Here is a 27,805-nt window from a genome sequence, read left to right on the forward strand (position 1 = left end):
GGGCCTAGGGATGGCAAAAATTCCCACGGGGATGGGTACCTTCAGGGATTTTTTCCATTCGGGGAGGGTATGGGGATAATTTCATACCCAATTTTTTATTCGGGGAAGGGACGGAGAAATTTTTTTACCCAATTTCTTATTCGGGGAGGGGACGAGGATGAGGTGGAATCCCATCCCCTACCCATTTCCCCATTTTAATTTTTAATTTAATTTTTATTTTTTAAAATTACTAGTAAATAAATTATAAAATTATAAGTATTGGTAAAAATAAAAAATATCAAAATATTTATATTATTAAACTTTTAGGCCTAATTAACTAATTAAAGTCCTAAATTTTTATTTAGGACATTAAAAAGATCGAACAGATTCTATAAGCCCAAAACTTTTGTTTTAATTTTAATATTCATTAAATATTTTAAACTTAAATCTATTTTTTATTTATCTTAAATCTATTTTTTATTTATTTTTAGATGTTATAATTGGCCACAACAAATCACAATTTTAATATCTAATCTAATCTAATATTTGCTATTGATTTGCTTTAACTTAACTATTGTGTTGTAAAGGGAATAGTCAATATTTATAAAGTACCCACGCCACCATTGAAAAGTTAATTTTGAATCTAAATTTGATTTTATTTGTAACAATTTTGTATTAGACTATTAATTTGTTCATAATAGTTTGTATCCCTTACATGTTGTGTTACTTACTAATTTAATGTATATGACTTTTATAATGGATATTAATGTAAGATGTATTTCGAATTTTACTTTTATTTAAATTTTTATTTTAACATGATTAACTCAAAATCGAAAACAAAAAAAATATATTAGTTATTCGGGGATCGGAGACCCTCGGGGATCCCCTCTTATTATTCGGGGAGGGGATGAAGATTCTCTTAAATAATTTGGCGGGGACGGGAAGGAGACGGGAACATACGCAAAATATCGGGAATGGGTACAGAGAGATTGATCTCCTCCCCTCCCCTCCCGTCCCCTCCCCTCCCCATTGCCATCCCTAGAAGAGGCCGAGTGTGGCCAAGTCATGATGGCAGAGGCTTGAGTGTGACTAAGTCAACTAATAGAGTGGGCTGGCTTATGTCAAAATGTGGGCACAAGATCGATTAACTTCTAGGGTGTTACTAAGGGGAAGATTGTTGGCCTTACTAAAGGGAGGCCAACGACCACCATTAAGACTATGGAGGGATGAAGTTAAATAGTGTAATTTCCATTCTCTAAGCATTTATTTTTTCAAGGAATATGGTAACCTATACTTCAAATTTCTTAGTTAAGCGCACTGAAGTTGGAAAAGTATGGTTTGATAGGAATTTGAAACAAATGACTTGATTTAACAAAAACCTTAGGTACAATTATTTTTTTGAAATAACTTACGACAAGATTTCCTTTATTTGATCTTTATTTATTACAATGATGAAATTAAGCCTTACTTCTTTTTGGATTTGAATAACTATGATGATCAGCTAAAACAAGTTGTTTGAAAATCATTGGGTCAAGCTTAGGCAATTTAGCAGAACTTCAATAAACTAATAGCCATCAGAAAATGGAGAATCTAATAATTTAGAAAATATTAATTAATCGATAAATTAATATATTTTTAATAAATGAAGATATTCCTTACTTTGATTTAGTAATTTTTTTATATTTTATTTGAATAATAGTTAGTTGCATAATATTAGTAGTGATAAGATTATTATCGAATTTTTATTTTTCTATATATATATAGTAGTTTTCCAGTCCGGGATCTTAAAATCCAAAAAAAGTCCGGAAAAACTTTGAAACTACAGGGTTTCAAAGATTTAAAACTTAAAACGTTCAAACCGCATGGTTTATGTATTTTTCTAAACATTCCCCGCACTTTAAAATTGACACTGGCTTGTATTGGCGACTTAAAAGTCACCATGAATAATGTTCAGTAACATGCACCGTCAAACCCAAGGGTGGCTTTTGCCTCAATTGAGGTCAATTTATTTTATTAAAATATTATAAAAATAAATTATTTTATTATTGATTATTTATATTAAATTATAAATTTACTAATATATTAAAATGTAAAATAATAATATATTATAAATTAAAATGTAATTTAATATTATTGAATAATAATTTATAAATTTATAAATTTATATTAATAATTATAACATTAATTATAATATAAATTTATTATTTACATATAATATTAAATTTTATATATTTTATTTTATTATAATTATAATACAAATTTTAGAAATTTAATAATTAATTTTTAACATTTACTAAAAAATTGTTAAATTTCTAAAATTTAAGATTTCTATATTTATTATTTTTCTAAGTATTAATAAATATTATTTTCTAATTATTTAATTTAATTAATCATAAAAAATCAATACAATACAATGCAATACTAAATATAGTCTAATTAAAAATTAATACAGTACAGTGTAATACTAAATATTATACAATATTGTTATAATACAATGCTGATACAATATAACATAATATAATACACCAATATTAAAATAGTACAATACAACATAATATAATATAATGTACCAAACGCACCAATATAGCTACCACACATTTTACCTGCCCTTTCCTCGATCCCTAGAAGTCTGAGGGAGACAGCTAGACAAGGGACTAACGAAAATCCCAAGATTGAGTATTTATGATCCCATTAAATCAATAATTGAGCCTTTCTAGAGAAATCTCAAAGTCCATGAGCAGCTCTCTTACGAGGATAAAACTTCAAAATATGTAAATCTACCAAATATATTTTTATGTGCAGGGTCGTTTTAGCCAAATAAAATATTATAAGTTAATATATTATTAATAAAAATGAAGCATTTGGGTTGAACTAATTGTCAAACGAATGAAATTCAAATATATTTTTTCTTTTTAGAAAAATGGAAGCTTTTTATGTCTCTTTGTCATCAGTACATAAATAGAAAAACCATTACTCAAAATTAATTAAAACCATTATTTAAGTAATAGAAGAATTTTCACTTATTAATGTAATAAGTTGAGGGTATAGGTTAGAGCGATATCAACTGTAAGTTGGGTCTCTTATTCCTCTCTTAATTAAATAGAGGTAGATAATTTTGCCCATAAATATGGACATTAGAGAGGAAGATATATTTTAGTATAAGATCATAAATTTGTTGAACTATAATTGATTTAATCTAAGTTACTCTCAACAGCTTTTAAATCGGAAACATCTATGGACTGCTATTAGTACTAAACAAAATATGTCAAAAGGAAAAAAAATTAGAAACAAATATTTTGAGATGTACAAATATAACAACCCATAATTGAATTAAAGTGTGAGCCACGCACATGACAAACAATATAAAAAAAAGTATTGATATTTAGACAAACGTGTTAAGAAATAATGATGGTAAATTGATTCGTAACCGTTTACTTCAGTTTGTTCACATAATTACAAATACAGCAAACCGACACCTGTGACTATTTTGTCAACATCTTGTCAGCTCCTCATCTTTTAAAAATAATAAATTTTCACTACTGGTCATATAAGTATGAGCCATTGGTTGCTGAAATTTTCATCCATAAGGAAATTAAAAAGCTAGCATTGCAAAGAAGAAAAGATTAAGTGAGCGAGTAAAGGCACGCAGCCTTTAACAAGTGAGTTTTACAACTAGCTCATAGTTCATACTTACAAATTGCTCTCATTCTAGTGATCAATAGTGATACTTCATCTTTTGATTTGAAATTTGGGTAAATTTACATCTGAATTTTGTAATTTTTGGTTATTATTTACTGATCCTATGCATGTCAGATATATCTATTCAGTTTTGTGCTTTCATTTTTTATTATTTGACTTCGAGCAGTTTGTTTAAGTGATTTTTAAATAGTTTGTTTAAGTGATTTTTGTGTCTACATTTTCAGGGCATAATTGATTTTGTTAAACAAAAGTTAATATAATTGTCAAACAAAAGACTTGTAAGAAGGAAAACCTATTTAGAGCCTTAGGTAAAAAGGGATTTAATTTCTTTAATTTAGGTTTTAACTAATTCTTTGCTCTTTTCTTTTGAAATAAACCTCGCTTGACCTGGTCAACTTCAGTTATAAAAAAAAATCAATAATTCAATTACCACATACCAATCACGAGACAATTTATACAGTCGTAAAAGCACGAGCCATTGGTTTCCGAAGTTTTCATCCATAAGAAAATCATTAAGAAGCTAGCTAGCATTACAGAGAAGGTTACACATTGCTTTTATATATTCTAGTGATCAGTAGTAGTGATGCTTTTACCTAACATAGTTGTTGAATTGCCTTTTGTCTTTCGAATTATCCTATTTTCTAACATATATCAATATAAATTATGTGTGATGTGTGATATGATATTCCATTTTTGTATAATTAAAATTGTACGAAGGGAATGTGTGTACGGAAGTTGATTATTAGTATTGTTGTGAATTCAATATTTAAATAATTTTCTCAAAGAAATGTCTGATTGTGTGATTTTTAAATAATTCTATTTAATTAGCAGCTTAGGTAGATAAAGGTTAAAAAATTAATTTAATCTTGCCTACTGAGCAACCTTTTTAAAAAAATCAAAATATAAATATAAAAAAATAAATGATAAAATATCTCTAAACACTTTGACATCACCTTTCTCTTCTTCTACCTTTTACAGCATGAATTGTAAAATGCTAATGATTACACGGGAATGCTACCTCGGTTTCAGCAGTGATGCTGACGCAATCCCTTGATGAAACTAAAATAAATTTCCTTCAATAATTTAATTACGGGTCTATTAATTCAGCACTTAGCACACTGTATTATATTATATTATATTACATTATTTTAATATTAGTGTATTGTATTATGTTGTATTGCATTAATATTGTATTATAATATAATACTTTATATTATTTTAATACTAGTGTATTGTATTATACTGTATTGTATTAACACTTCAAATTATAATGTAAAAATAAAAATATTATCTACTATTATATTAAATTAAAAATTTATATTATTTATTATTATTATTATTATAAAGCAAAAGTAAAAAGGAAAAAGGAAAAGCAAAAAGAAAGAAAAGAAAAAAAAACCACAAGCTAATTCGGTAGTTGCCGCATTAGCACATGTCCTTTAACCTATTTTCATATTCTTCCAAACATGATACTAGCATTAATTTAATGTGAACATTATTTTAATACACCACAATACCATGCACCAAACACATTTATATAGCATAATATAATACAGTGTGCCAAACGCACCCTACAATGTTTGGTACTACAATGTACTATATTAATTTTTTATAATTAATTTAAATTAAATAATATATTAATATTTTATATTATTATTTATACTATTATTAATTTTAAATTAATATTATTGAAATTTATTTATATTTAAATATTTATTATTAGTTATAATAAATTATAATGTAAAAATAAAAATATAATATAATAATATTGAATAATAAATTACATATTTATTAATTTATATTAATAATTATATGGTAAAAATAAAAAATTATATAATATTATATTAAATTAAAAAATTATATTTATATAATAATAATAATAATAATAATAATAATAATAAAAGCAAAAGTAAAAGTTACAGCAAAAGTAAAAAGTCAAAGTAAAAGCAAAACCAAATGCAAAGTTGGAAACCCGAAAGGGCAAACAAAAAAAGAAAAAGTAAGGTGCAGTTGCCGCATTAGCTTAAAACCCACTGTGAGTCGATAAAGAAATTTGGATGAACCATTATATATATAAGGATGAACCATTACCGAAATTTTCTCATTCGATAAAGAAATTTGGAAGCTAGATTCAACAAAGAAATTTTCTCATTAATTAAAGAAGATAGATTGATCACCTCAGTGAGAGAGCAATAAAGGTGATCCTTAACAAGCACGTTTCACTACTTTATATTTATTCTTTGCTCTCTTATTCTAGCGACCAATATTAATTGATACTTTATCTCTGATTTTGGAATTTGGGTAAACTTATATCTGAATTTTTGTAACATTTTATTGTGTCTGTATTGATCATATGCATGCCATGTTCCTTCAAATATAGAATAAAATGATATAAAAAGATATAGATTCTGATGTGTGCTTAATTTGTTGATTACATGACTTTTTGATTTTTGAGTATCCTTGCCACCTACACTAAATCCCATTGCCTCTGCGTCAGAATAGTTAGAGCTGCTCATTTTATGCTGTTTTGTAATTAGTATTAAAAAAAAAGTTAAAGAGGTCGAACATTTTAGGATGATTTATTTGAGTTTAATATTTTAGGATAAAATTCAAATCAATTTTTAATCTCCTATGTCTTCAAGATTTGAACTCCAATGATAAATTAAATAAATCTGTTCGAAAACCACTTGGCGAGGATCACATTAGTTTATTAAGATAAAATCTAGTTTAATTTTTCATAACACATGACTTTCATTTTTTTGTTATGATTTTATCCTTATTAATTTCAACATTAATTATTGCTCTTACTCTAGTGAACATTACCATCTGGAGAAATTTACATAACGAGCCCAAAAATTTTTAAATTTTTTGAAATTGATCCCTCTAATTTTTTCTATCATAACTAGTCAAATACGATTTCTTGAACACGTTTACCCTTATCGAAAACTCAGTCTCATCTCTCTTCAGCCCGCAATGAACGAACAAAATCCTAAAGTCTTGAGATTGTCAGCAGTACTGTGACGACATGTCGGCAGGGACGAAGGCAGCTTCAACTTTCTATTTCTTGTGCACTTCATTTGACGGTAGCTTCTCTAATTAACAATGATAGCATGTTTTGGCAAGTAAAATCTAATTTGTTGTTGATGTGAAATTGAATTGCTCTAATTTTATAGAAATTATTGGTGAAAAAATAGTGTATTCTATTTGTATTAATGAAAAAAATAGTATGTTAGGTTTGCATTAGTAAAAGAACGAACAATTGTGGTAAATATGTAAATATAGTTTAAGGTCAATTATTGCACATAAGTGTTTAAGAAATGTGTGTGAGAGTATTTTTTTTTTTCATTATTTGAGCGTTTGAAATGATATGTATGGTGTGTGTTGTGTTATTGTTGTGTTATATGGTATGAGAATGGTGATGGTGGTGGCTAACCATCGAGATGATGATGGTGATGATGATTTTGTGGTGTTTTGTGTGTGGGTGTGTTTTGGTGCGATAGGCACCATAGGAACCATTGTTTTGGTCTATCGCACTAACGGAAAATTCAATTAAGGTATCATATGAAAGTGAAGCAGTGGGAGTCTAATGTTCTAATATGTCATTGATTCTTAAAAAATTGGAATAAACAAATAATTTAAATTCATATTGATTCATAATAATACTGTGAATATAGGAATTAAGACTCATTGATTCCACAAAATACCGATAATTAACTAAATTAAAAAACTCACACAGATCTTTGAAAACTGAAAATGCTATCGAACCCAAATTTGCTTCAAAGACTACAAGTGAAGACTTATTTATGCTACTAGTAATTATCCTAAACCACAAAGAAAAGAAAAACAAAGTCCTAAACTACTATAAAAAGAAGAATAAATCTTAGACAATAAGATAACTAATCTAAATAGGATAAGGATTCCTAATTTACAACATAAAGTATGATTTCTTCAATTCTCACATGAGAATAGAAGGATTTTTGTTCTGATTGAGTCAGTTCCAAGATTTTTTTTTTTTGTCTACCTATTTTGGTGTGATGGCCCATGGCACTTAGACATAGGACACTAATATGGTGTGTATGGCTATTTGGTGCGATAGGCATGTGCTGAGACACAGTTGTATAGAAGCACAATTGCTATGTTTTGGTCTTTTTTTAATCTTTTAATTATTACCGTAATTTTACAAATGTTATTATTAACCATTTTACTATGTGATTTATCATAGATACATGGGGCTTCTCCAATTGAGAAATCATAGGCGGAGATAGATAAAGTGGCATAGTAGTGCTACACGTACCCGTCTCCCAGGGTAAAAGACCAGAGGTTCTTGTCGCCCGAGCTTAAGTGGTACAGGTACATGTCGCACTTGTGTGTCGTCTTCTAGTTCATTTTTACTCAAAATTTATTTGTTTGAACCGTTTTTTTAATATGTCAACTCAAACTTAGTATTGTATGAACCCAAAATGTTAGAAAAAAAAATATATAATGACACTGACATCAATTTGTTGAGAATGGTGAAGTTTGAAGATTAGTTGAGACTAGTATCATTTTGGTGAATTGTTGAGGGTGGTGGGTATTTTCATCCAAAAATTAGATAATTGACTAGCTATATATGATAGAAAAATTTAAAGGGGCCAATTTGGTAGACAAATTGTTTTGTAAAATCGGGAAGTTTTTGTGCTATTTTTGTAGATTTCCCTAATATGAGCCCCTAGATCCCTCATTTAAAATAAAATAAAATGATGTTCAAGTTAAAACATAGAAAAGTGTGACGATGTTTCTAACCCATAGTTTTTGTAATTTCACCTCATTTTTAGAAACTAATTGCACAGAGTGCACATTATTTTTAAAAATTTTTAAATTGAAAACTTCGGAGAATTAATTAATTAAATCATCTTAATTTATTTTTTTGTAACTTAAATTTTTTTATTATACTTGATTACAAAGATTGCTTTGACATAAGTTTGAATTGACTATTTTACCCTTATAAGGTAAAACTACCAATAATTTACTTTAACTTCAATGTTTTTTAATTTTATACTAAACTCATTGTTTCTAATCCTACTTTATTAGAATAATTATTAATCTTTAATTAAACTAACATTGTGTCTTTATATCACAATGCTCATGTAAATTATTAGGCTATCAAATTTACGTCATTTACGTGTAAGGGTAGTGAAAAGAATAATTAGATTTCATTTTAAAATATTATATTCTAAGTCACAAAATTAAATACCTAAATTATTAGATACAATAATTCATATTTATTAGGGCAAATAAAATAAAATTTATATTAAAATTTATCATTAAAGATAGTTAAAGATTCTTAAGAAAAAATTAATGAAAGAATTAATTAATTAATTATACAAAACTTTTATTAATTTGTATTTATTAAAAATATTATGAACTCGTTGTAATTATTCCTTAAAAATGGGATGGACTTATAAAAATAAGAGGGTGAAAAATACAGACTCCGATGCACTATTAGACAAAACACGTTACATCGGAATTGATGTTTTTTTCCTTGTTTTTTTTCCCGTGAGTTAAGTGTATGTGAGACAACAAAAAAATAAATATAAATAAAACAATTCTATGGGTTTTAATGCTTTTATGCTGCGTTTACTTTTTAGATTGGAGTGAGAATTCTTGGATTAGGAGTGGAGTGTGAGTGAGAGTAGAGTGTTTATTTAAACTAAATGAAAGTATGGATTGTTAATCAGAATCCCAATTATTTGTTTACTTTATTTTGGATTGGGAGTAAATTGTTTTAAATTATAATTTTATCCTTATGTAAAGAATTATAATTTGTAATTAAAAAATTAATAAAAAATATATTTGGAAAATAAAATAAATATTTTATTATATTTATAAATTAATAATAATTAATAATATTCTTAATTATGTAAATCATAATTTTTTATTAATTTAAATAATTATGTGAATAAAAATTATTAATAATAGCAACACAAATGAAATATTATTATTGATAATATAGTACAAAATTAATATTTTTTTAGAATAAAATATTTATTATTATTAAATAAATAAATAATTAATATTTATTAAAATTAATTTTTAATATTATTAATTTAAATATAATATTTATTTATTTATTTATTTTAATTATAAGGGTAAAAAAGGAAGAAGGGGGAGTGGATTCCCACCCCCACCTCCCCCCATGGGAGTGGGAATCCCACTCCCCACTCCAAAATTGGGTAGGACTCATGGAGTGGGAATCTCACTCCCCTCTTAAAAATAATAAATAAATAATAGAGTGGAAGGAATTCACACTCCACACTACCTTTTTTATTGTTCTCTTTATACCACGTGATTTATACCTACTGACCTATAAAAAAAAAAGTATTTGTGTTGTGAAATCCTTGACCAAAGTCAATGAACACATTGGAGAAAATATACTTTAATAATAAAAGTAGTGCTAACGACAGTAGCTAGATTCTTCTCTCACCACGTGTCTCATTATTTTGATTTCTGTGTAATTTTAAATCAATATAAAATATTTGATAACCTGTAATTTTATTTTAATATTATTATTTTTATGCTAACTAAATTTACATTAATATCCTCACTCTCTTCCTCTCTCCAAGTTTTTTTTATTCTTTTACACCTGGCGACTGCAACTTCCTCCTTAATTTTTTCATCAATTTCTTTTTTTCCTTTATTATTTTTTGAAAGCTTGGAAAAATAAAAAAATTTCAGATATGATATTTTTTTAATGTACACGGCCTTATCTACATAATCAAGATAACTTTGTTATTTATTTTTTAAAATAAAATATTTTTAAAATTTTATTTTTAAAAAAGAAGGCAATTGACCTAATTGGAGATTGAATTTCTGAAGGGCCTAATGAAAAATCTTATGCTAAATCATCCATCACTGTCCTCACTTCCGCATGCCAAAAAGAAATTGATGAAGAAATTGAAGAAGTTGCAGTGGGCCGAGAAAAAGAAGTAAAAAAATTTTGGAGGGAGAGGGAGAAGGAGAGGATATTAAGGTAAATTCTCTCAGCAGAAGATAGTATATTAAAATAAAATTAAATGTTGTCAATATTTTTATTACTGATTTAAAATTACACAGAAATGAAAATAATGGTACACGCGGCGCGAAAGAGGAAAGTAGCTAGCACTCCTCCAATAATTATGATACGTTTGCCCAATTGTGTCACCGAAATTTTCGGTCGCAAGTGAGGTTTTCCTTCAATTTTAAGTACGGGTCTATTGATTCGATTAATAATTCATCGGCAAACTACATGCTCCCACAAGTTAGAATGTCACGCGACAAACAATAGAAAAAGAATGAATGTAGATTTCAATCGAATCAATATGCAGACTTCTTCTTTTTCATTTTTTTTCCCCAGCAAATAGTAACTTAATTAATTAACGGGCAATTAATTATACAAATATATTGCAATGCCAGTAACAGATCAAGTAATTGATTCTCGTTGCCCCAGTCTCAGAGTGGACAGATACTTGATTGGGCTAGGGTAGGTTATTGGTCTCTAATTTCAAGAGTAGTATAATTTTTAGAATCACCTTAATTTCTTTTCTTTTTTTTTAATTAGTATTTATTTTTTATTCTTAAAAAAATAGAGGGGTTGACAAAATTTAAATCAATTTTAAATCTCTTACATCTCATTAAGTGATAAACGATTAAATAAAATTACTTAAAAACTACTTGAAGCTTGAGGATCACAATAGTTTATTAGAACAAAAGCTAGTTAAATTTTTTATAACACGACTTTCATTTTTTTTTTTTAAATAATGATTTTAGCCTTGTTAATTTCAGCATGGATAATTTGATAACAGAGGAAGAGGAAGAGGTGGACATAGATGTATCCGTTGCGCTACGGGAATTGACGTGTAAACTTGAGAGAGAACCAAATGAATCCTCAGCTGGTTTTAAAATACGAAAAGTACCCGAGCATCTGCGTACTGAGAATGTAAAAGCCTATGAACCACAAATAATAGCGATCGGTCCTCTAAACCACTCCCTGCCTTGGGAGAAAACTCACTTAGCAGAGATGCAAAAGCACAAAGTTCTCTCTCTGAAAAAGCTTCTCCGCCGAAGAGGTAGCTCACAAAGGTATTTGGTGGCCATGGGAAACTTAGAAGAAAAAGCTCGTTGTAGTTATGCAGAGCCCATAGATATGTATCGACATGAATTTGTGGAAATGTTGGTCCTTGATGCCTGCTTTATTGTTGAGCTATTTCGCAAGTTTAAGCCAGATCCATGGGACAATGATAACGATGTTTTCAGGGAAAGTTGGGTTCGCAAGAAACTGGGTCGTGATTTGTTGCTAGCTGACAATCAACTTCCCTTGTTCGTTGTTCAGGAATTTTACAACATTACTAAGATGCCGGAGGATCAAGAAACAAATTTTGAAGACTTGATTTTGGGTTTCTTCAGTCAAGTACTTCCTGTCCAACTTTTGAAAGTCTCAAAAAATGGACCAGTGTTCAATCCCGAAATGCATTTACTGGGCTTTATATACGATTATTACTGGAGCTTGGTTCCTCGCAATGTACCTCCGCCTTATGCGAAAAATTGGAATTTCATAATAAGTGCTACAAATCTCAGAGAGGCTGGAATCAAGTTCGAGAAGATTGAGGGTGAAAGCTTACTGTCAATTGATTTTGACAAGGATGCTGGAATACTAAAAATACCTACATTGACAATTGATGATGACACCGAATCCTTTTTCCGAAACATCTCTATTTATGAGCAGTTTTTCCCAATTGATGTGCTCGCTCCTTTCATCAATTATTTGAAATTCATGGACTGTCTCATCAACACGGCAAAGGATGTGGAATTGCTTTGTGAGAACAAAATTCTCCATAATTGTTTAGGTGACGATGAAGTGGTAGCCAACATGTTCAATAGGCTTGGAGATTCTGTCGCGCTGCCCCTTTACAACTTTTACGGAGACATATTCCAATACGTGAAAGAGTACTGTGACAGGCATTGGAACAGATGGATTGCCAACCTCAGGCATAACTATTTCAACACTCCATGGACAATCATTTCCGTTTTCGCTGCACTTTTTCTGCTTATACTTACCCTGATACAAACTCTGTTTTCAGTTCTAGCTTATTTCCGGTAGGCATCACCATAATGGCCTCATATCTTGCTTATTAAGTATCATCTCTGTTTTATCACTGATATGATCATGTCACTGTGATTTTCATGTATTGCTCCTCATCAACTCCCTTTTCTAGATGTTTAATTACATTTATGCTTTATAAACATCCTTTTCCATTTTATTTAATATATTTTTGTTGAAATTTGAAAAGTTTAATGATTAGACAAAAAAGATTGGCCTACGTGCAACACCAGCTTAGAGTAGTTCTTGTATTAAGTTTTATTAATAGCTTGGAGTTCACTTAATTTCATGAAGAGTTTACTTTGAACATATTACTGTGGCTGCCTGTCAAGTCCCTTGAGCGACTCAAGTGCGCAGGCAGAGCATTCGGTTCGCTCATCAACGATCCCCACTTTGTTAGAGAGCCTGCATCAATTGTGGGGAAGGTAATGATGAATATCAGGGCTTTAGGAGAGTTCCAACAACACAGGGAAGCATATTGATTTTGATGTTACTTCTCAGATAACGCAAGTAATTGCACTATCATTCTTCATTTTGAACATCTAAAGGTTGGATTTTATATTGAGTAGGACTACTGGCACCCATCCATAATCCTTGTGAAACCGCTCTATTAGATGCACTAGTTAAAATATACGAGGATTACTTCTTATTTCTAAGCATTCATTTTTTTTTTTTTTGCCAAATGTGACCTCTTATTATTATTATTTTCCCATGTTGAACAATGAAATGAGACTCTTTATACAAAATATTTACATAACTAATTACGAATAGTTATCACATATGGATTATTAATCTACTAGCTAGTCTCCAAAAGGGATGGAGAATAGGTTTTCTTAATTTTTTTTAATACTTATTTATCTATAAATCTCAGTCCCTTTTATTTTGTAATATTTATTTAACTATATCTATATTTCTTTCTTCTCGTTTGTTATTAGTTTTAAATCTGACATTTGGGACCGGAAGCTTTTTAACATAACAAGGCATCCAAAAAAAAAAAAAAACTATGTTTGATTTTAAATCAATAAATACTGGAGCTTTATTGGAAAAACGAATATTGGAAGCGATCGATGATATAGGGTGCGTTTGGGATTGAGGTTGAATAGCTGTAGCTTAAAAGATACAGCAGTAAAGTGTTTGGTAAACACTAGTTGCTGTAGCTTGAAAGTTATATTGATATGATTTTTCACTTGTATAATGAAAAATCTATTATATATTTAATAATTTTGTTAAAATTATTTTTTAAAATTTATATTTACTATATATTATTAATTTTTGTTTTATAATTATAGCTTTTTTTTTTGCAGCAAATGTAACTTAAAAGATTTACACCTCAATCCCAAATGCACCCATAATCATAACAAGGTGTAATTAAATATTAGGGCTATAACTGTAATTTTACACGAACATGGTTTGCTGCGGACTTGAAAGGGCTATAACTGTAATTAGCTAAACTCTTTTGTAATGTAGTTGTCTTGAGACCCAATTAACCTTTGGTCAAGCACCTTGGACTTGGACTACTCAAATAAGCAGGCAGAGAATGGAATTATTCCATCAAAATGATTCTCCAACTCATTAAATCTTTGCAGTAAAATGAATGAAGGTGATGAATATAATGTTCTAGTTCTCTCAATTTGTTCATGCACATTTTCGTGGGTGTTTGCTTATAATATTGGTGAGTTGTGAATATAGGTGAATGGTCTAATAGAGTTTCATACATTGTGAAGCCATGTTCAAGTATCATCTCCTCTATATCACTAATATAAATTATGTCATTATTGTGACTTTCATATTTGTTTCTCTCATCAACTTTTTTATATTATAGATGTTAAAATCATTTGTCGGTATTGAATTATATATCCTATTTTACTTTCTTTAATTGATCGGCTAGAGAAGCAGAAAGTAAAGCACGGAAATGAGCCCCCATCTATTAATGAATATTATAACGGTTTAGTTGTAGTTTTGGTATATGAACGAGTCAACTCGGCTGCATTGCATTTTTTTTAAAAATTTCGATAAAGTTAGAAAAAACTTAAAGAATTAGAAAATAATTAGAAAATTAGAAAATAACATCTAAACAAGAGGGAATAAAAGTCCTAATCCCTAAAAAAAATTAAAATTACATCAAAGGCATAAATTTAAAAAATTAGAAATCAGCTGAAATAATGCATGGATCATGATCATTCTCTTGTGAATCTTAAGCGGCATACAGCTCGAGTGTTCTTAGCATTTTCATGTTTTACATCAGAAGAGTAAAGACGGACATTGCCTATCGATTTTAACTTCAAGTTTGATCTAAGGGCATTACTCAAAAATTCTTTAAATAGATTTTATTACTTATTTGAAATGCCACATTAATAAAAAAAAATTCAAAAAACTCTCCAAATAAGATTTTTCAAAGGAGATAATTATTTTCTCTCTTTAATATTAAAAGGACATAAGCATTATCTCATTTGAAGAATTTTATATAGAGATTTTTTTAAAACCTTTAATTTAGCAGTATATTATTTTTTATCTTATAATTTATGAGGAGAGAAAAGCGTTATAATTACAATTATTTTTGAAGAAAAAAATTAATTAAAGTAATATATACTTATTTTTATTTAAAGAATCTTATGAGAGATAACTTTTTTTTTTCATTCTTCTACTTATTACATAAATACACAAGTAAATAAGTATTTAAAAAGTTAAATTAAAAAAAAAATTGGTAGTGGTACTCGAACTCCTTCCGCCACAAATGATACTTAGACCCTTGTACACCAGATATAGCCACCACACATTTTACCTACCCTTTCCTCGATCCCTAGGAGTCTTGAGGGAGACACCTATGTTCGATGACGGACTAATGAAAATCCCAGATTGAATATTGATGATCCGATTAAATCAATAATTGAGTCAAAACTCCAAAATACGTAAATCTACCAAATTTATTTTTATGTGTAGGCTTGTTTTAACCAAACAAAATATTGGAAGTTAATATATTATTAATCAAAATGAAGTATTTGGATTGAACTAACTGTCAAACAAATAAGATTCAAATATATATAAATGGAGGCTTTCTCGGTCTCTTTGTCATCGTACATAAATAGCAAAAACAATACTAAAAATTAATTAAAACCATTATTTAAGCTATAGATGAACTTTCACTTATTAATCCCATAAAATCAAGGAGAATAGAAATCAAATATGTTAGTTTAAATGCAACAAGATGAGCGCATATGTTCAAGTGATATCAATTTTAAGTTAGGACTCTTATTCCTCTCTTAATTAAATAGGGGTAGATAATTTCGTCCACAAATGTGGATATTTGAGAGGAAGATATATTTTAGCATGAGATCATAAATCTGAGTTGGTAATAGATTTAACCAACCAAAGTTAGTCTCATCAGCTTTTAAATTGGAAATATCTATAGACTACCATTAGTACTAAATAAAATATGGCAAAAAGAAAAAAAAATTGAAACAAATATTTTGAGATGTACAAATATAACAACCCATAATTGAATTAAAATGTGAGCCATGACAAAAATAGAGAAAAAAAAACATTCATATTCAGACAAACGTGTTGACAGAAATAATAGTAAATTGACTCATACCGGTTTACTTCAGTTTATTCACATAATTCCAAACTTTATGACGGACCTTGCTACGTTTAAGACTCTGTATGTAACGTAGCAAATGGGGAGCATCCACGCGTTGCAGGAGAGAGGAAAAGTTGTTGGAACTTAGCTGATACAAGGCTAGTTTGCACTAAGCTGTTACATACAGAAACAGGTTCACGAATACCGTCAGTATCTATTGGAGGAGCAGTAATGAAGCGATAATAAATACAGGAGTTGCGGTCAATAAAATAGGGATCAGTAAAACACCAAACCAACTAAAATCTACTGTTTAAATTTCATAACTATTAAATTTGTAATTTTAATATCAGAATAGTGGATATAGTCATGATTTAATGGGTTATGTCCACTTACTCTGTCTGTAAAGCTAAGTGCAAACTGGCCTTGTATCAGTTAAGTTCTAACAACTTTTCCTCTCTCCTGTAACGCGTGGATGCTCGGGCTCCCCATTTACTACGTTACATACAGAGTCCGTAACGTAGCTTTGTCCTTATTTATTAGTTTCGCTTTAGTACTCCAGACAGTCACGTGACGAGCTGCAGCAAAGTCAATATTTCTTTAATTATGTAGGTGCCGTACGTACTGCCAATGAGTCAATTGATTACAACGTGAAACGTACATGGCTACATGCAGCTACGCTACTGGTCATATATATATATATTGGCCATTGGTTGCTGAAATTTTCATTCCGAAAGGAAATTAAAAAGCTAGCATTGCAAAGAAGATAAGATTAAGTGAGCGAGTAAAGGCAGGCAGCCTTCAACAAGCAAGTTTTACAACTGGCTCATAGTTCATATTTACAAATTGCTCTCATTCTAGTGATCAATAGTGATACTTCATCTTTGATTTGAAATTTAGGTAAATTTACAACTGAATTTTGTGATTTTTATTTATTATTTACTGATCCCATTCACCTTAGATATATCACTCAGGTATGTGCTTTCATTTTTTATTATTTGACTTTTCAAGCAGTTTATTTAAGTGATTTTTGTGTCTATATTTCTTGGGCATCATTGATTCTGTTAAAAAAAAGTTAGTATGATTGTCAAATAAAAGGCTTGTAGACAGGAAAGCCTACTTAGAGCCTTAGGTAAAAAGGGATTTAATTTCTTTAATTTAATTTCGGTCGCAAGTGATGTTTTCCTTCAATATTTTAAGTACGGATCTATTGATTCAATTAATAATTCATCGGCAACCTGCATGCTTCAACAAGTCAGAAAGTCACGCGACAAACAAAAGAAAAAGAATGAATTTTCCTTCTTTTTTTTTTCTTTTCTGGTTCAAACTTAGCCGCAGACAGCTGCAACTAGAGAAACATCAATACTTCATTCCTACAGCTGTAACGAGACATATGATGGTGACTTATTCACCTGACCTAAATCATTAAACGAAGACCGGGTCATTTTAAAGTCTATCGCGACCTTGCATATGATGATGACTTACTTCACCAAACCTAAATCAAATAATTAGCAATGCAGAGAAGATAGATTCAACAAAAAGAGACTATCGACTAATTAGCGCTGCAAAGAAGATAGATTCAATTGATCGGTCAGAGAGTAATACTTCGTCTTTAACAAGTAAGTTTCACTACTTCTTTTTGTTAAACATTGCCCTTATTCTAGCAGTCAATAGTGATATACTTCGTCTCTGATTTGAAATTTGGGTAAACTTATATCTGAATTCTCGTAATTTTTATTATGTCTTTATTGATCCTAGGAATGCCATGTTCCTTCAAAAATGAAATAAAATAAAAAGATATAGATTCAGCTATGTGCCTCTTTTGTTGATTACATGACTTTTAAGTTCAAGTGATTTTTTTGTATCCTCGGCCATCTATACCCCGAATCTCATTGCCTTTACTTAAGCATAGTTAGAGCTTCTCATTTTATGCTGTTGTCACGGGTAAATAGTATTAAAAACAAAATTAAGGTCGAATATTTTAGGATGATTTATTTGCGTTCAATATGTAGATTTCTGCTTTTTCTTTTTCTTTTTTTCCCCAGCAAATAGTAACTTAATTAATTAACGAGCAATTAATAGTCATGTTGATTTGGCGATTGCAATGCGAGTAACAGTTCAAGTAATTGATTCTCGTTGCCCCAATCTCAGAGTGGAAAGATACTTGATTGGGCTTAGGTTATGGTCTCTAATTATAAGAGTAGTACAATTTTTAGAATCACATTAGTTTCTTTTTTTATCAGTATTTATTTTTTAAGAATAAAAAATAGCGGTTAGACAAAATTTAAATCAATTTTTAATTCCTTACATCTTGTAGAGTGACGAGCAATCAAACAAAATTGCTCAAAAGCTACATGGAGTTTGAGGATCACATTAGTTTATTAGAACAAAAGCTAGTTTAATTTTTTATAACACGACTTTCATATTCTTTTTTAATGATTTTAGCCTGGTTAATTTCAGCATTAATTATTTGAAAATGGAGCAAAAGAAAGAGATGGGCCAACATATATCCATTGAGCTACAGGAATTGAGGTATAAACTTGATGAAGCATCAATAGAATCCTCAACTGTTTTTACTGGGCAACAGGATTTGACGCATGAACTTGCTGGGGCATCAATTGAACCCTCCTCAGCTGGTTTTAAAATAAGAAGAGTACCTGAGCATCTACGTACTGAGAATGTAAAAGCCTATGAACCACAAATAATAGCAATCGGTCCTTTAACCTGCCACCTCCTTGACAACAAAACTCACTTTGGAGAAATGCAAAAGCTCAAAGTTCTCTATCTGAAAAGGCTTCTCCAGCGAAAAGGGGCAGATTTTAAGGACTTACAAGAGTTTTTGTGCACCAGGAGATGGGTAGTAGAAAAAGCTTATCTATTGTATGCACAGCCTATACTTATGTCTCAAGATAAATTTGTGGAAATGTTGGTACTTGATGCTTTCTTTATTGTTGAGCTATTTCACAAGTTTAGGCTAGAGCAATGGGACAATGATAACAATGTTTTCAAGACAAGTTGGGTCCGCAAGAAACTGCGTCGTGATTTGTTGCTTGCTGAGAATCAGCTTCCCTTTTTTGTTCTCCGGGAATATTTCGTCTATACTGCGATGCCTGAGGATCAAAAAACAAGTTTCTATGACTTGCTTGAGGATCAAAAAACAAGTTTCTATGACTTGGTTCGGGGTTTCTTCTGTAATATACTTCATGTCTCACTTTGGGAAGTCCCTATAGAATCTCCAACCTGGCATTTACTGGGCTTCATACACAATTCTGTTCCTCGTAACATAAGTCCAGCTCGTAAGGACAATTGGAATTTCATAGTATGTGCTACAAATCTCAAAGAGGCTGGAATCAAGTTTGAGAAGATTGAGGGTGGAAGCTTACTGTCAATTGAATTTGATAAGGATGCTGGAATACTAAAAATACCTAGATTGACAATTGATGATGACACCGAATCATTTTTCCGAAACATCTCTGTTTATGAGCAGTTTTTCCCAATTGATGCGTATGCTCCTTTCATCAATTATGTGAAATTCATGGACTCTCTCATCAACACTGCAAAGGATGTGGAATTGCTTTGTGAGAACAAAATTCTCCATAATTTTTTAGGTGACGATGAAGTGGTTGCCAACATGTTCAATAGGCTTGGAGATTCTGTCGGCCTGCCCCCTTACAACTGTTACGAAGACATTCTACGATGTGAATGATTACTGTGATAGGCTTTGGAACAGATGGATTGCCAACCTCAGGCATGACTATTTCAACACTCCATGGGCAATCATTTCCGTTTTCGCTGCACTTTTTCTGCTGATACTTACCCTGACACAAACTCTGTTTTCAGTTCTACCTTATTTCCAGTAGGCATCACCATAATGGCCTCATATCTTGCTTATTAAGTATCATCTCTGTTTTGTCACTGATATGATCATGCCACTGCGACTTTCATGTGTTGCTCCTCATCAACTCCCTTTTCTAGATGTTTAATTACATTTACGCTTTATAAACATCCTTCTCCATTTTATTTAATAGATGGTGAAAAAAAAAAGTATTGCTATTCAGACAAACGTGTTGACAGAAACAATGATGGTAAATTGACATAATTACAAATACAGTAAACCGACACCTATGACTATTTTGTCAACATCTTATCAGCTACTTATATTTTAAAGGATTTAGTTATGTTGGAGTTGTTCTAAGTGATAGCATTCTTTCGTAACTACATAATCAAAGTTATAATAAATTTTTTATTCCTTCTTAACCACACGATCAAAATTGTAAACGATCAAAGTTATAATAAATTTTTTATTATTTATCACTTTATGTGTGTGACTGAAATTTATGCTTCACTGTAAATCTATTCTAACATAACCATAGCCTCTTTTAAAAAGTTTCACTTTAGTACTTCAAACAGTCATGTGACGAGCTACAGCAAAGTAAAGAAATTTCTTTAATTATGTAGGTGCCGAGCGTGCAGCTAATAAGTGATCAATTAATTACAACGTGAAACGTATAGCCCATTACGCTACGGGTCATATAAGTATGAGCCATTGGTTACTAAAATTTTCATTCCATAAAGAAATTAAAAAGCCAGCATTGCAAAAATGATATGATTAAATGAGCGAGTAAAGGCAGGCAGCCTTTAACAAGTGAGTTCTACAATTAGCTCATAGTTCATACTTACAAATTATTTGTTGTGCGCGGAATGCGGAATCAAGCGCACCAAATAATTATAGAAAAATAAAAGACACAAAATTTACGTGGTTCGGCAATATGCCTACGTCCACGGGAGCAAGAGAAAAATAATTGTATTATTAACAATTATTTGAGTATAAATTTGAGTAAAGAAATCTCACTTTCCCAGAACCCAAATATACCCAGTACTCACACACACACTCTCCAATTGCTCACACTCTCAGAACTCTCAAAAGTTTAAAAACTTATAAGCTTAACAAATTTTTGGGATGCATATTTCTCTCTGTATGAAGCTCTATTTATAGTTGAGCTTCACTGAAAAAATTCTTCAAGTAGTTGGCAAAAGTCCTGCAATTTGGCGCCGACTTGAAAAACAAAAGAAATGCATGTGGCTCCTCCATCAACTTGCCAATTAATTGTCAAGGGCCGGTGCCAACTTTGGCCAATTGTTTCAACACGTTTTGTATTTTCTCCAAAGCTTGCATGCTAGCTGTGTGTTTCCTTTTTGAAAAGTTGGCTTTGATTGCTAACTTTTCAACAATTCTCCACCTTGGCGAAGATTTAGTCAAATCTGAGCCGACTATCAACAAACCATCATCCCCAAAGTGGTTGCATCTCTATGACTGCCTACGTACCCAAAATTTGGGATCAAGCCAACCGTAGTTCAAAATTCCCGAAGGACATAACTTAACACAATCGAAGGATTTGAATTAGTTTCAAGTAATGTTGAAACTTAACTCCAGAAACTACATTCGTCAACATATCTGATGGATTATCTTTGGTATCGATCTTCTTCAACAACACTTCACCGCTCTCGATAATCTCCCTCATATAATGATATTTCACATCTATGTGCTTCGTCCGAGCGTGATATGTTTGATTCTTCGTAAGGAATATCGCACTTTGATTATCACAGAAGACAGCAATGTTCTCCTGAATTACTCCCAAATCACCTAACAAGCCTTTCAACCAGATATCTTCCTTTACAGCTTCAGTTGCTGCCATGTACTCTGCTTCCGTAGTGGACAGAGCAATTGTCGATTGTAGAATCGACCTCCAGCTAACCGGACTTCCACCCAATGTGAATACGTAGCCCGTTGTTGATCTTCGCTTGTCAAGGTCTCCAGTGAAATCAGAATCACAATACCCAACACATTGTTGACCACAATCCTTCTTGAATAATAACCCAACATCAACTGTCCCATACAGATATCGGAGAATCCACTTTACCGCAAGCTAGTGTTTTTTACCGGGATTGTGCATATATCTACTAACCATGCTCACTGCTTGAGATATATCGGGTCTTGTGCATACCATAGCATACATAAGACTACCCACAGCACTAGCATATGGAACACGAGCCATGTAATCACGCTCCTCTTGAGATTTAGGACATGAAGAAGAGCTTAATTTGAAATGAGGAGCTAAAGGTGTACATACCGGTTTAGTTTTGTCATCCATACCGAATTTTTCTAGCACTTTCTTCAAATAAGACTTTTGAGTCAACCATACGCTCCCATTCTTCTTGTCTCTACGAATCTCCATCCCAAGTATTTTTTGTGCATCACCCAAGTCTTTCATCTCGAACTCAGAAGCCAGCTGCTTCTTTAATCTTTCAATCTCATCTCTATTCTTCGAAGCTATAAGCATATCGTCGACATAGAGTAACAAATAGATGAAAGCTCCATCTGGTAGTCTTCTAAAGTAAACACAATGATCGTGTTCACTTCTGGTGAATTTCTGCCCTTGTATAAATTGATCAAATCTTTTGTACCACTGCCTTGGCGACTGCTTCAGTCCGTACAAAGATTTAATCAACCTACACACATGATTCTCCTTTCCAGCAGCTTTGAAACCACAAGGCTGAATCATATAGATTTTCTCCTCCAAATCTCCATGTAAGAACGCCGTCTTAACATCCAACTGAGCCAACTCTAACTCATATTCTGCAACTAAGGCAAGTAGGATACGAATGAAAGTATGTTTTACAACTGGAGAGAAAACTTCATTATAGTCAATACCTTCCTTTTGAGCAAAACCTTTTGCCACGAGCCTTGCCTTGTATCGAGAAGTTGTTTGATTCGGAGATCCTTGCTTTTTGGTGTAGACCCATTTATTGCCAATAGTCCTTTTCCCTTTTGGTAACTTTACAAGTTCCCAAGTCTAATTTTGATGGAGAGATTTCATTTCTTCCTCCATGGCTAACTTCCACTGATCACTTTCACTGCTGCATAATGCTTCATCGAAAGTGTTGGGGATGTCATCATCAATAACTGGAAGTGCATAGGCTACCACCATATCTTTAGTAAGCCATCCAGGTTTCTTTATCTCTCTTCTTGGTCTCCTTGTTGCTATAAAATCATCATCATCAATTGTTTCTTCATTTTGTGGGACATCAGAAGAAACAATCTCTTCTTCAACTCTAGGTGTCACCTCCATAGTTGAACCCTTCTTTGATGTAGAACTAACTGGTACATATGGAGTTGCATCAAACTCCACCGGCTGCAATACCTCTTTGGTCTTGTTCTCCACCTGCTGAGAACTTGAAGCTTTTATCATTGAAGTTTCATCAAATGTGACATCTCTACTACACACAAACTTTTTGTCTTCGAGATCCCAAAGTTTGAAACCCTTTACTCCACCTTTGAATCCCATAAAGTAGGGGTGTTCGCGGATCGGATTTTACGGATTGGACATCAATCCATATCCGATCCATGATTTTACGGATTATAATTTTTCAATCCAATCCAATCCAATCCACGGATTGATTAAATTCAATCCAAATCCAATCCATACATCTGCGGATCGGATACGGATTTGACTCAATCCATATCGAATCCATATGTCTGCGGATCGGATGCGGATTTAACTCAATCCATATCCAAATCCATCATTTTACGAATTGATTTGCGAATTAAAAATTTTAGTTCTCTTCAATCTATAAACTAATGAAATTAAAAAAATCTAATATAAAATAATTTTACCACCAATTAAATTTAAAATTGAATAAAATTTAAACAAATTAATTGTTTGTTTTAATAATACATTCAAAATTTTAAAATATAACACATCGAGATTAATTATTCAAATAAAACTATAATAATACGTTTAAAGTTTTAAAATATAACACACCAAAATTAATTGTTCAAATAAAATTACAATAATATATTAATATAATATCAAAATTAATTGTTCAAATAAAGCCACAATAATACATTGAAAGTCTCAAAATAAAACACACCAAAAGGAAAAACTTCCATCTCCAATTTGTGTTTCGTATTTTAGCCTAAACATAATTGATATAAATAACAAATAAAAATTTTATTAAATAAAAAAATTTATTTAATAAACAAATTAATAAATATTTACCCTTATATCCCATCAAATGCCATCAAGCTTCATCAAATATGTTCTTGTCAGCTCCCAAAATCTCTGTACGTATATGACTGTTAGATCCACAGAAGCAACATGATTCAACCACCCCCCACAACAACTCTTTAATCTTCATTTTAAAAAAAAATAGCCCATCAAACAAGAAATTAACAGATTCAGTTTTACCATAGAACAAAAAGCAAAAGCAACCGAATTAAGACATGCAATCAACAAATAATTCACTCCCTCGATCCCCAACAACCTTATTATTAATAAAAGGATATAAAAATCATTATCCCAAGTCACCATTGACAAAAAAGAAGATACATAATAATAATTAAAAAAAATCAGAACAAATGTTATCGAAGATAAAATCAAAATAATAAATTAAGAGAATGCTTACGAGTACTGTACCTGGAGAAGGAGATAGAAACACCGTGGTAAGGTTTAATAGTACTCGTCAGAATCGTGCGTGTGACTGTGATGGCAGGGAAGCAGGAAGCAGGAAGCAGCTTAGGGTTTTTTTTTTCGTTTGCAGATTGTTGGTCGTGACCACTGATTTGCGATTTTGCGTTATGCTAAATTGCTAATGCTAGTTTACTTTTGGGCTTTTGGCGTTATCTAATTTACTTTTGGCTTTATGTCATTGTTACTTTTTTTTTTTTGACAAAAGCTTTACGTTACTTTAGTTTTGGTTTTGGATGAGGATGACTTTATTTCAATAGTTTTTGACCGCCGATTTGATATTTTTTATTTTTTATTTTTATTAGATAATGGTTGTTATGTTACTTTACTGATGACTTTACTTTACTTTAATTTTTTTAATTATTGATTTAATCATTTTTTATTTTATATTTTTATTAAATAATGGCTAAATTATATTATGGTGCTTATGTAATTATGTAAGGTCATATTTATAATATTTTTTAAAATAAATAAATAAATTTTTTTTTTTTGCGGATTTACGGATTTTTACGGATTTACAGAAGTAAATCCATATCCAATCCACCGACTGCGGATTTTTAAAATTTCAATCCAATCCAATCCACCAATCCACGGATCGGATTTATACGGATCGGATTGTTACGGATCAGACGGATTGAACGGATCAGATCGGATTCTGAACACCCCTACCATAAAGATAGCTTTTCTAGCACGAGGATCTAGTTTAGCATCTTTGACATGATAATAAGCTGGACACCCGAATATACGAAGGAAATCATAGTCTTGTGCATACTTTCCAGACCACATTTCCATAGGAGTTTTACCTCCAATTGCAGCAGAAGGCAACCGGTTTACCAAGTGACTTGCGTAGCTCACAGCTTCAGCCCAAAACCTTTTATCTAAACCAGCATTAGATAACATACACCGTACCTTCTCCAGTAAAGTACAATTCATACGCTCAGCCACACTGTTCTGTTGCGGAGTATGTCTCACCGTTAAATGTCTTTTAATACCCTCGTTCTGGCATACTTGCAAGAATGGATTAGAAGTATATTCACCCCCATTATCAGATCGTAATACTTTGATCTTTCTGCCAGTTTGAGTCTCCACCAATTTCTTCCATTTCACGAAAATCTCTAGAACCTCATCCTTTGCTCGCATGGTGTACACCCACACACGTCTAGAGAAATCATCAACAAATGTAACAAAATAATGGCTTCCACCAATTGATGCAGTCTTGGTTGGTCCCCATACATCACTATGAACATATTCAAGGATCTCACGAGTATCGTGATTAGCTGTACCAAACTTGATCCTTGTTTTCTTGCCTACTACACAATGCTCACAGAAATTTAATTTACAGGTTTTGGTACCTTTTAAGAGTCCATGCCTCATCAGAGTTTGCAAAGACTTCTCTCCAGCATGTCCCAGTCGTACATGCCATAGTTTGGTGGTGTTACTGTGGGCTTCAACAACATTTGCTTAATCAATTATACCTCCCTTCAAATAGTACAAATTGTGACGCCGAACCCGTTGCAGAATTACCATAGCCTCATGTGTAAACTTCATTGTGCCATCTTCAATGGTAACCTTGTAGCCTTTAGCTTCCAAAGCACCTACAGAAATTAAATTTTTCTTTAAAGCTGGAACAAATCTAACCTCTTTGAGTTCTCTAACCATTCCATCAAACATTTTGAGCCGAATTGTTCATATCCCCATTGTACGACAAGGTTGATCATTCCCCATTACAACTGTACCGGATTTCAGATTACGAAAATCCGTAAACCATTCCTTAATAGGACACAAATGATAGGTTGCTCCAGTATCAAGTATCCACTCGCTCGAACTAGCCACATATGCTGCAGGAGTGATACTTAGTTAATAATCAGAGTCCTCATCTTTCTATGCCATGTTTGCTGTTGCTGGTTTCTTCCCATCTCTCTTTTGAGCATTTGGACAATCTTTCCTCCAATGACCCTTTTCATGACAAAAGGCACACTCATCTCGAGCTAGATTTCTGCTTCTCGATTTGGATCGAGAATTCTTTCCACCACACTTCTTTTGTTTCTCCTTCGCCCAATCTCTGCTCACCAAAGCTTCAGACGATGCTCGTTCAGAATTTTTATCTCCAATTTAGTTAATGCTGTGCAAACATCTTTGAAGACGATCACACTCTTCCCATATATCAAGGTAGTCACAAAATGGCTATATTCCTCTGGTAGTGAGTGTAACAGAATCATAGCCTTGACTTCATCCTTAATATCTTCATCAAGATTCTTCAAATCAGCAAGTAACTTTTCAAATCTTGAGACATGATCGTGCATTGACACCCCAGGCTTCATTCGAAAGCCATATACTTGGCTCATTGCATGAAGACGATTTTCAGGACTTTTCAGCAGGTACTTCTCCTCCAATGTATGCCACAAAGTCACCGCACACTCCTCATCTTTCACCAAGTATTTCACCTCCTTGGTCAAACAAGATCTGATCTGACCACAAGCTTTCTCGTTCATACGATCCCAAATTTCTTCATCATACAAGTGTCTTTTATTTTTCAGAACAACATCGAGATCGATTTGAATAAGGGCATTCATAACTTCACGCCTCTTGTTAGAGTGCAATTTATGCACTAGTTTTGCATTATTTACTTCCCTTAATATCAATGTTTTGCACTTAATAATAGTGATTTACTTGTGTTTTACTTTTGTAGGTGCAATTCTATTGATTGATGATAAAATTGAGCTATAAGATGATGTTTAAGGATGATTGTTCTCTTGAAGAAATTATGAGCGTCAGAAGAACTTTGTTGATAAGGCGTGGGCGCGTGCTGTCAACTGCGGACCTGCAGTTTTTTTTAGTTTAACGTGTTTTGTATTTTTGGTTATTTTTGTAATTACGAATTTAATATTTCAGATATTAGTATTTTATTTT

At 31.5% G+C, this 27,805-nt stretch overlaps 2 protein-coding genes across 2 annotated transcripts; both read left to right on the forward strand.

The window, feature by feature from the left end:
* The first annotated feature begins 5,773 nt into the window (after positions 1–5,773).
* On the forward strand, positions 5,774–12,976 carry LOC102613500 (UPF0481 protein At3g47200-like). The gene is made up of 3 exons (XM_052434349.1): positions 5,774–5,876; positions 7,901–8,028; positions 11,479–12,976. The coding sequence occupies exon 3, from the start codon at positions 11,480–11,482 to the stop codon at positions 12,791–12,793; it is 1,314 nt and encodes a 437-aa protein (XP_052290309.1). The 5' UTR covers positions 5,774–5,876; positions 7,901–8,028; position 11,479; the 3' UTR covers positions 12,794–12,976.
* Positions 12,977–17,131: 4,155 nt separating this feature from the next.
* Positions 17,132–20,219, forward strand: LOC127900026 (UPF0481 protein At3g47200-like). Its single transcript, XM_052434350.1, has 2 exons — positions 17,132–17,986; positions 18,828–20,219. Exon 2 carries the CDS (start codon positions 18,844–18,846, stop codon positions 20,071–20,073), a length of 1,230 nt encoding a protein of 409 aa, XP_052290310.1. The 5' UTR covers positions 17,132–17,986; positions 18,828–18,843; the 3' UTR covers positions 20,074–20,219.
* The last annotated feature ends 7,586 nt before the right edge of the window (positions 20,220–27,805 follow it).

This window comes from Citrus sinensis, chromosome 9 (assembly GCF_022201045.2).
Source record: "Citrus sinensis cultivar Valencia sweet orange chromosome 9, DVS_A1.0, whole genome shotgun sequence".
Classification (NCBI taxonomy): domain Eukaryota; kingdom Viridiplantae; phylum Streptophyta; class Magnoliopsida; order Sapindales; family Rutaceae; genus Citrus; species Citrus sinensis.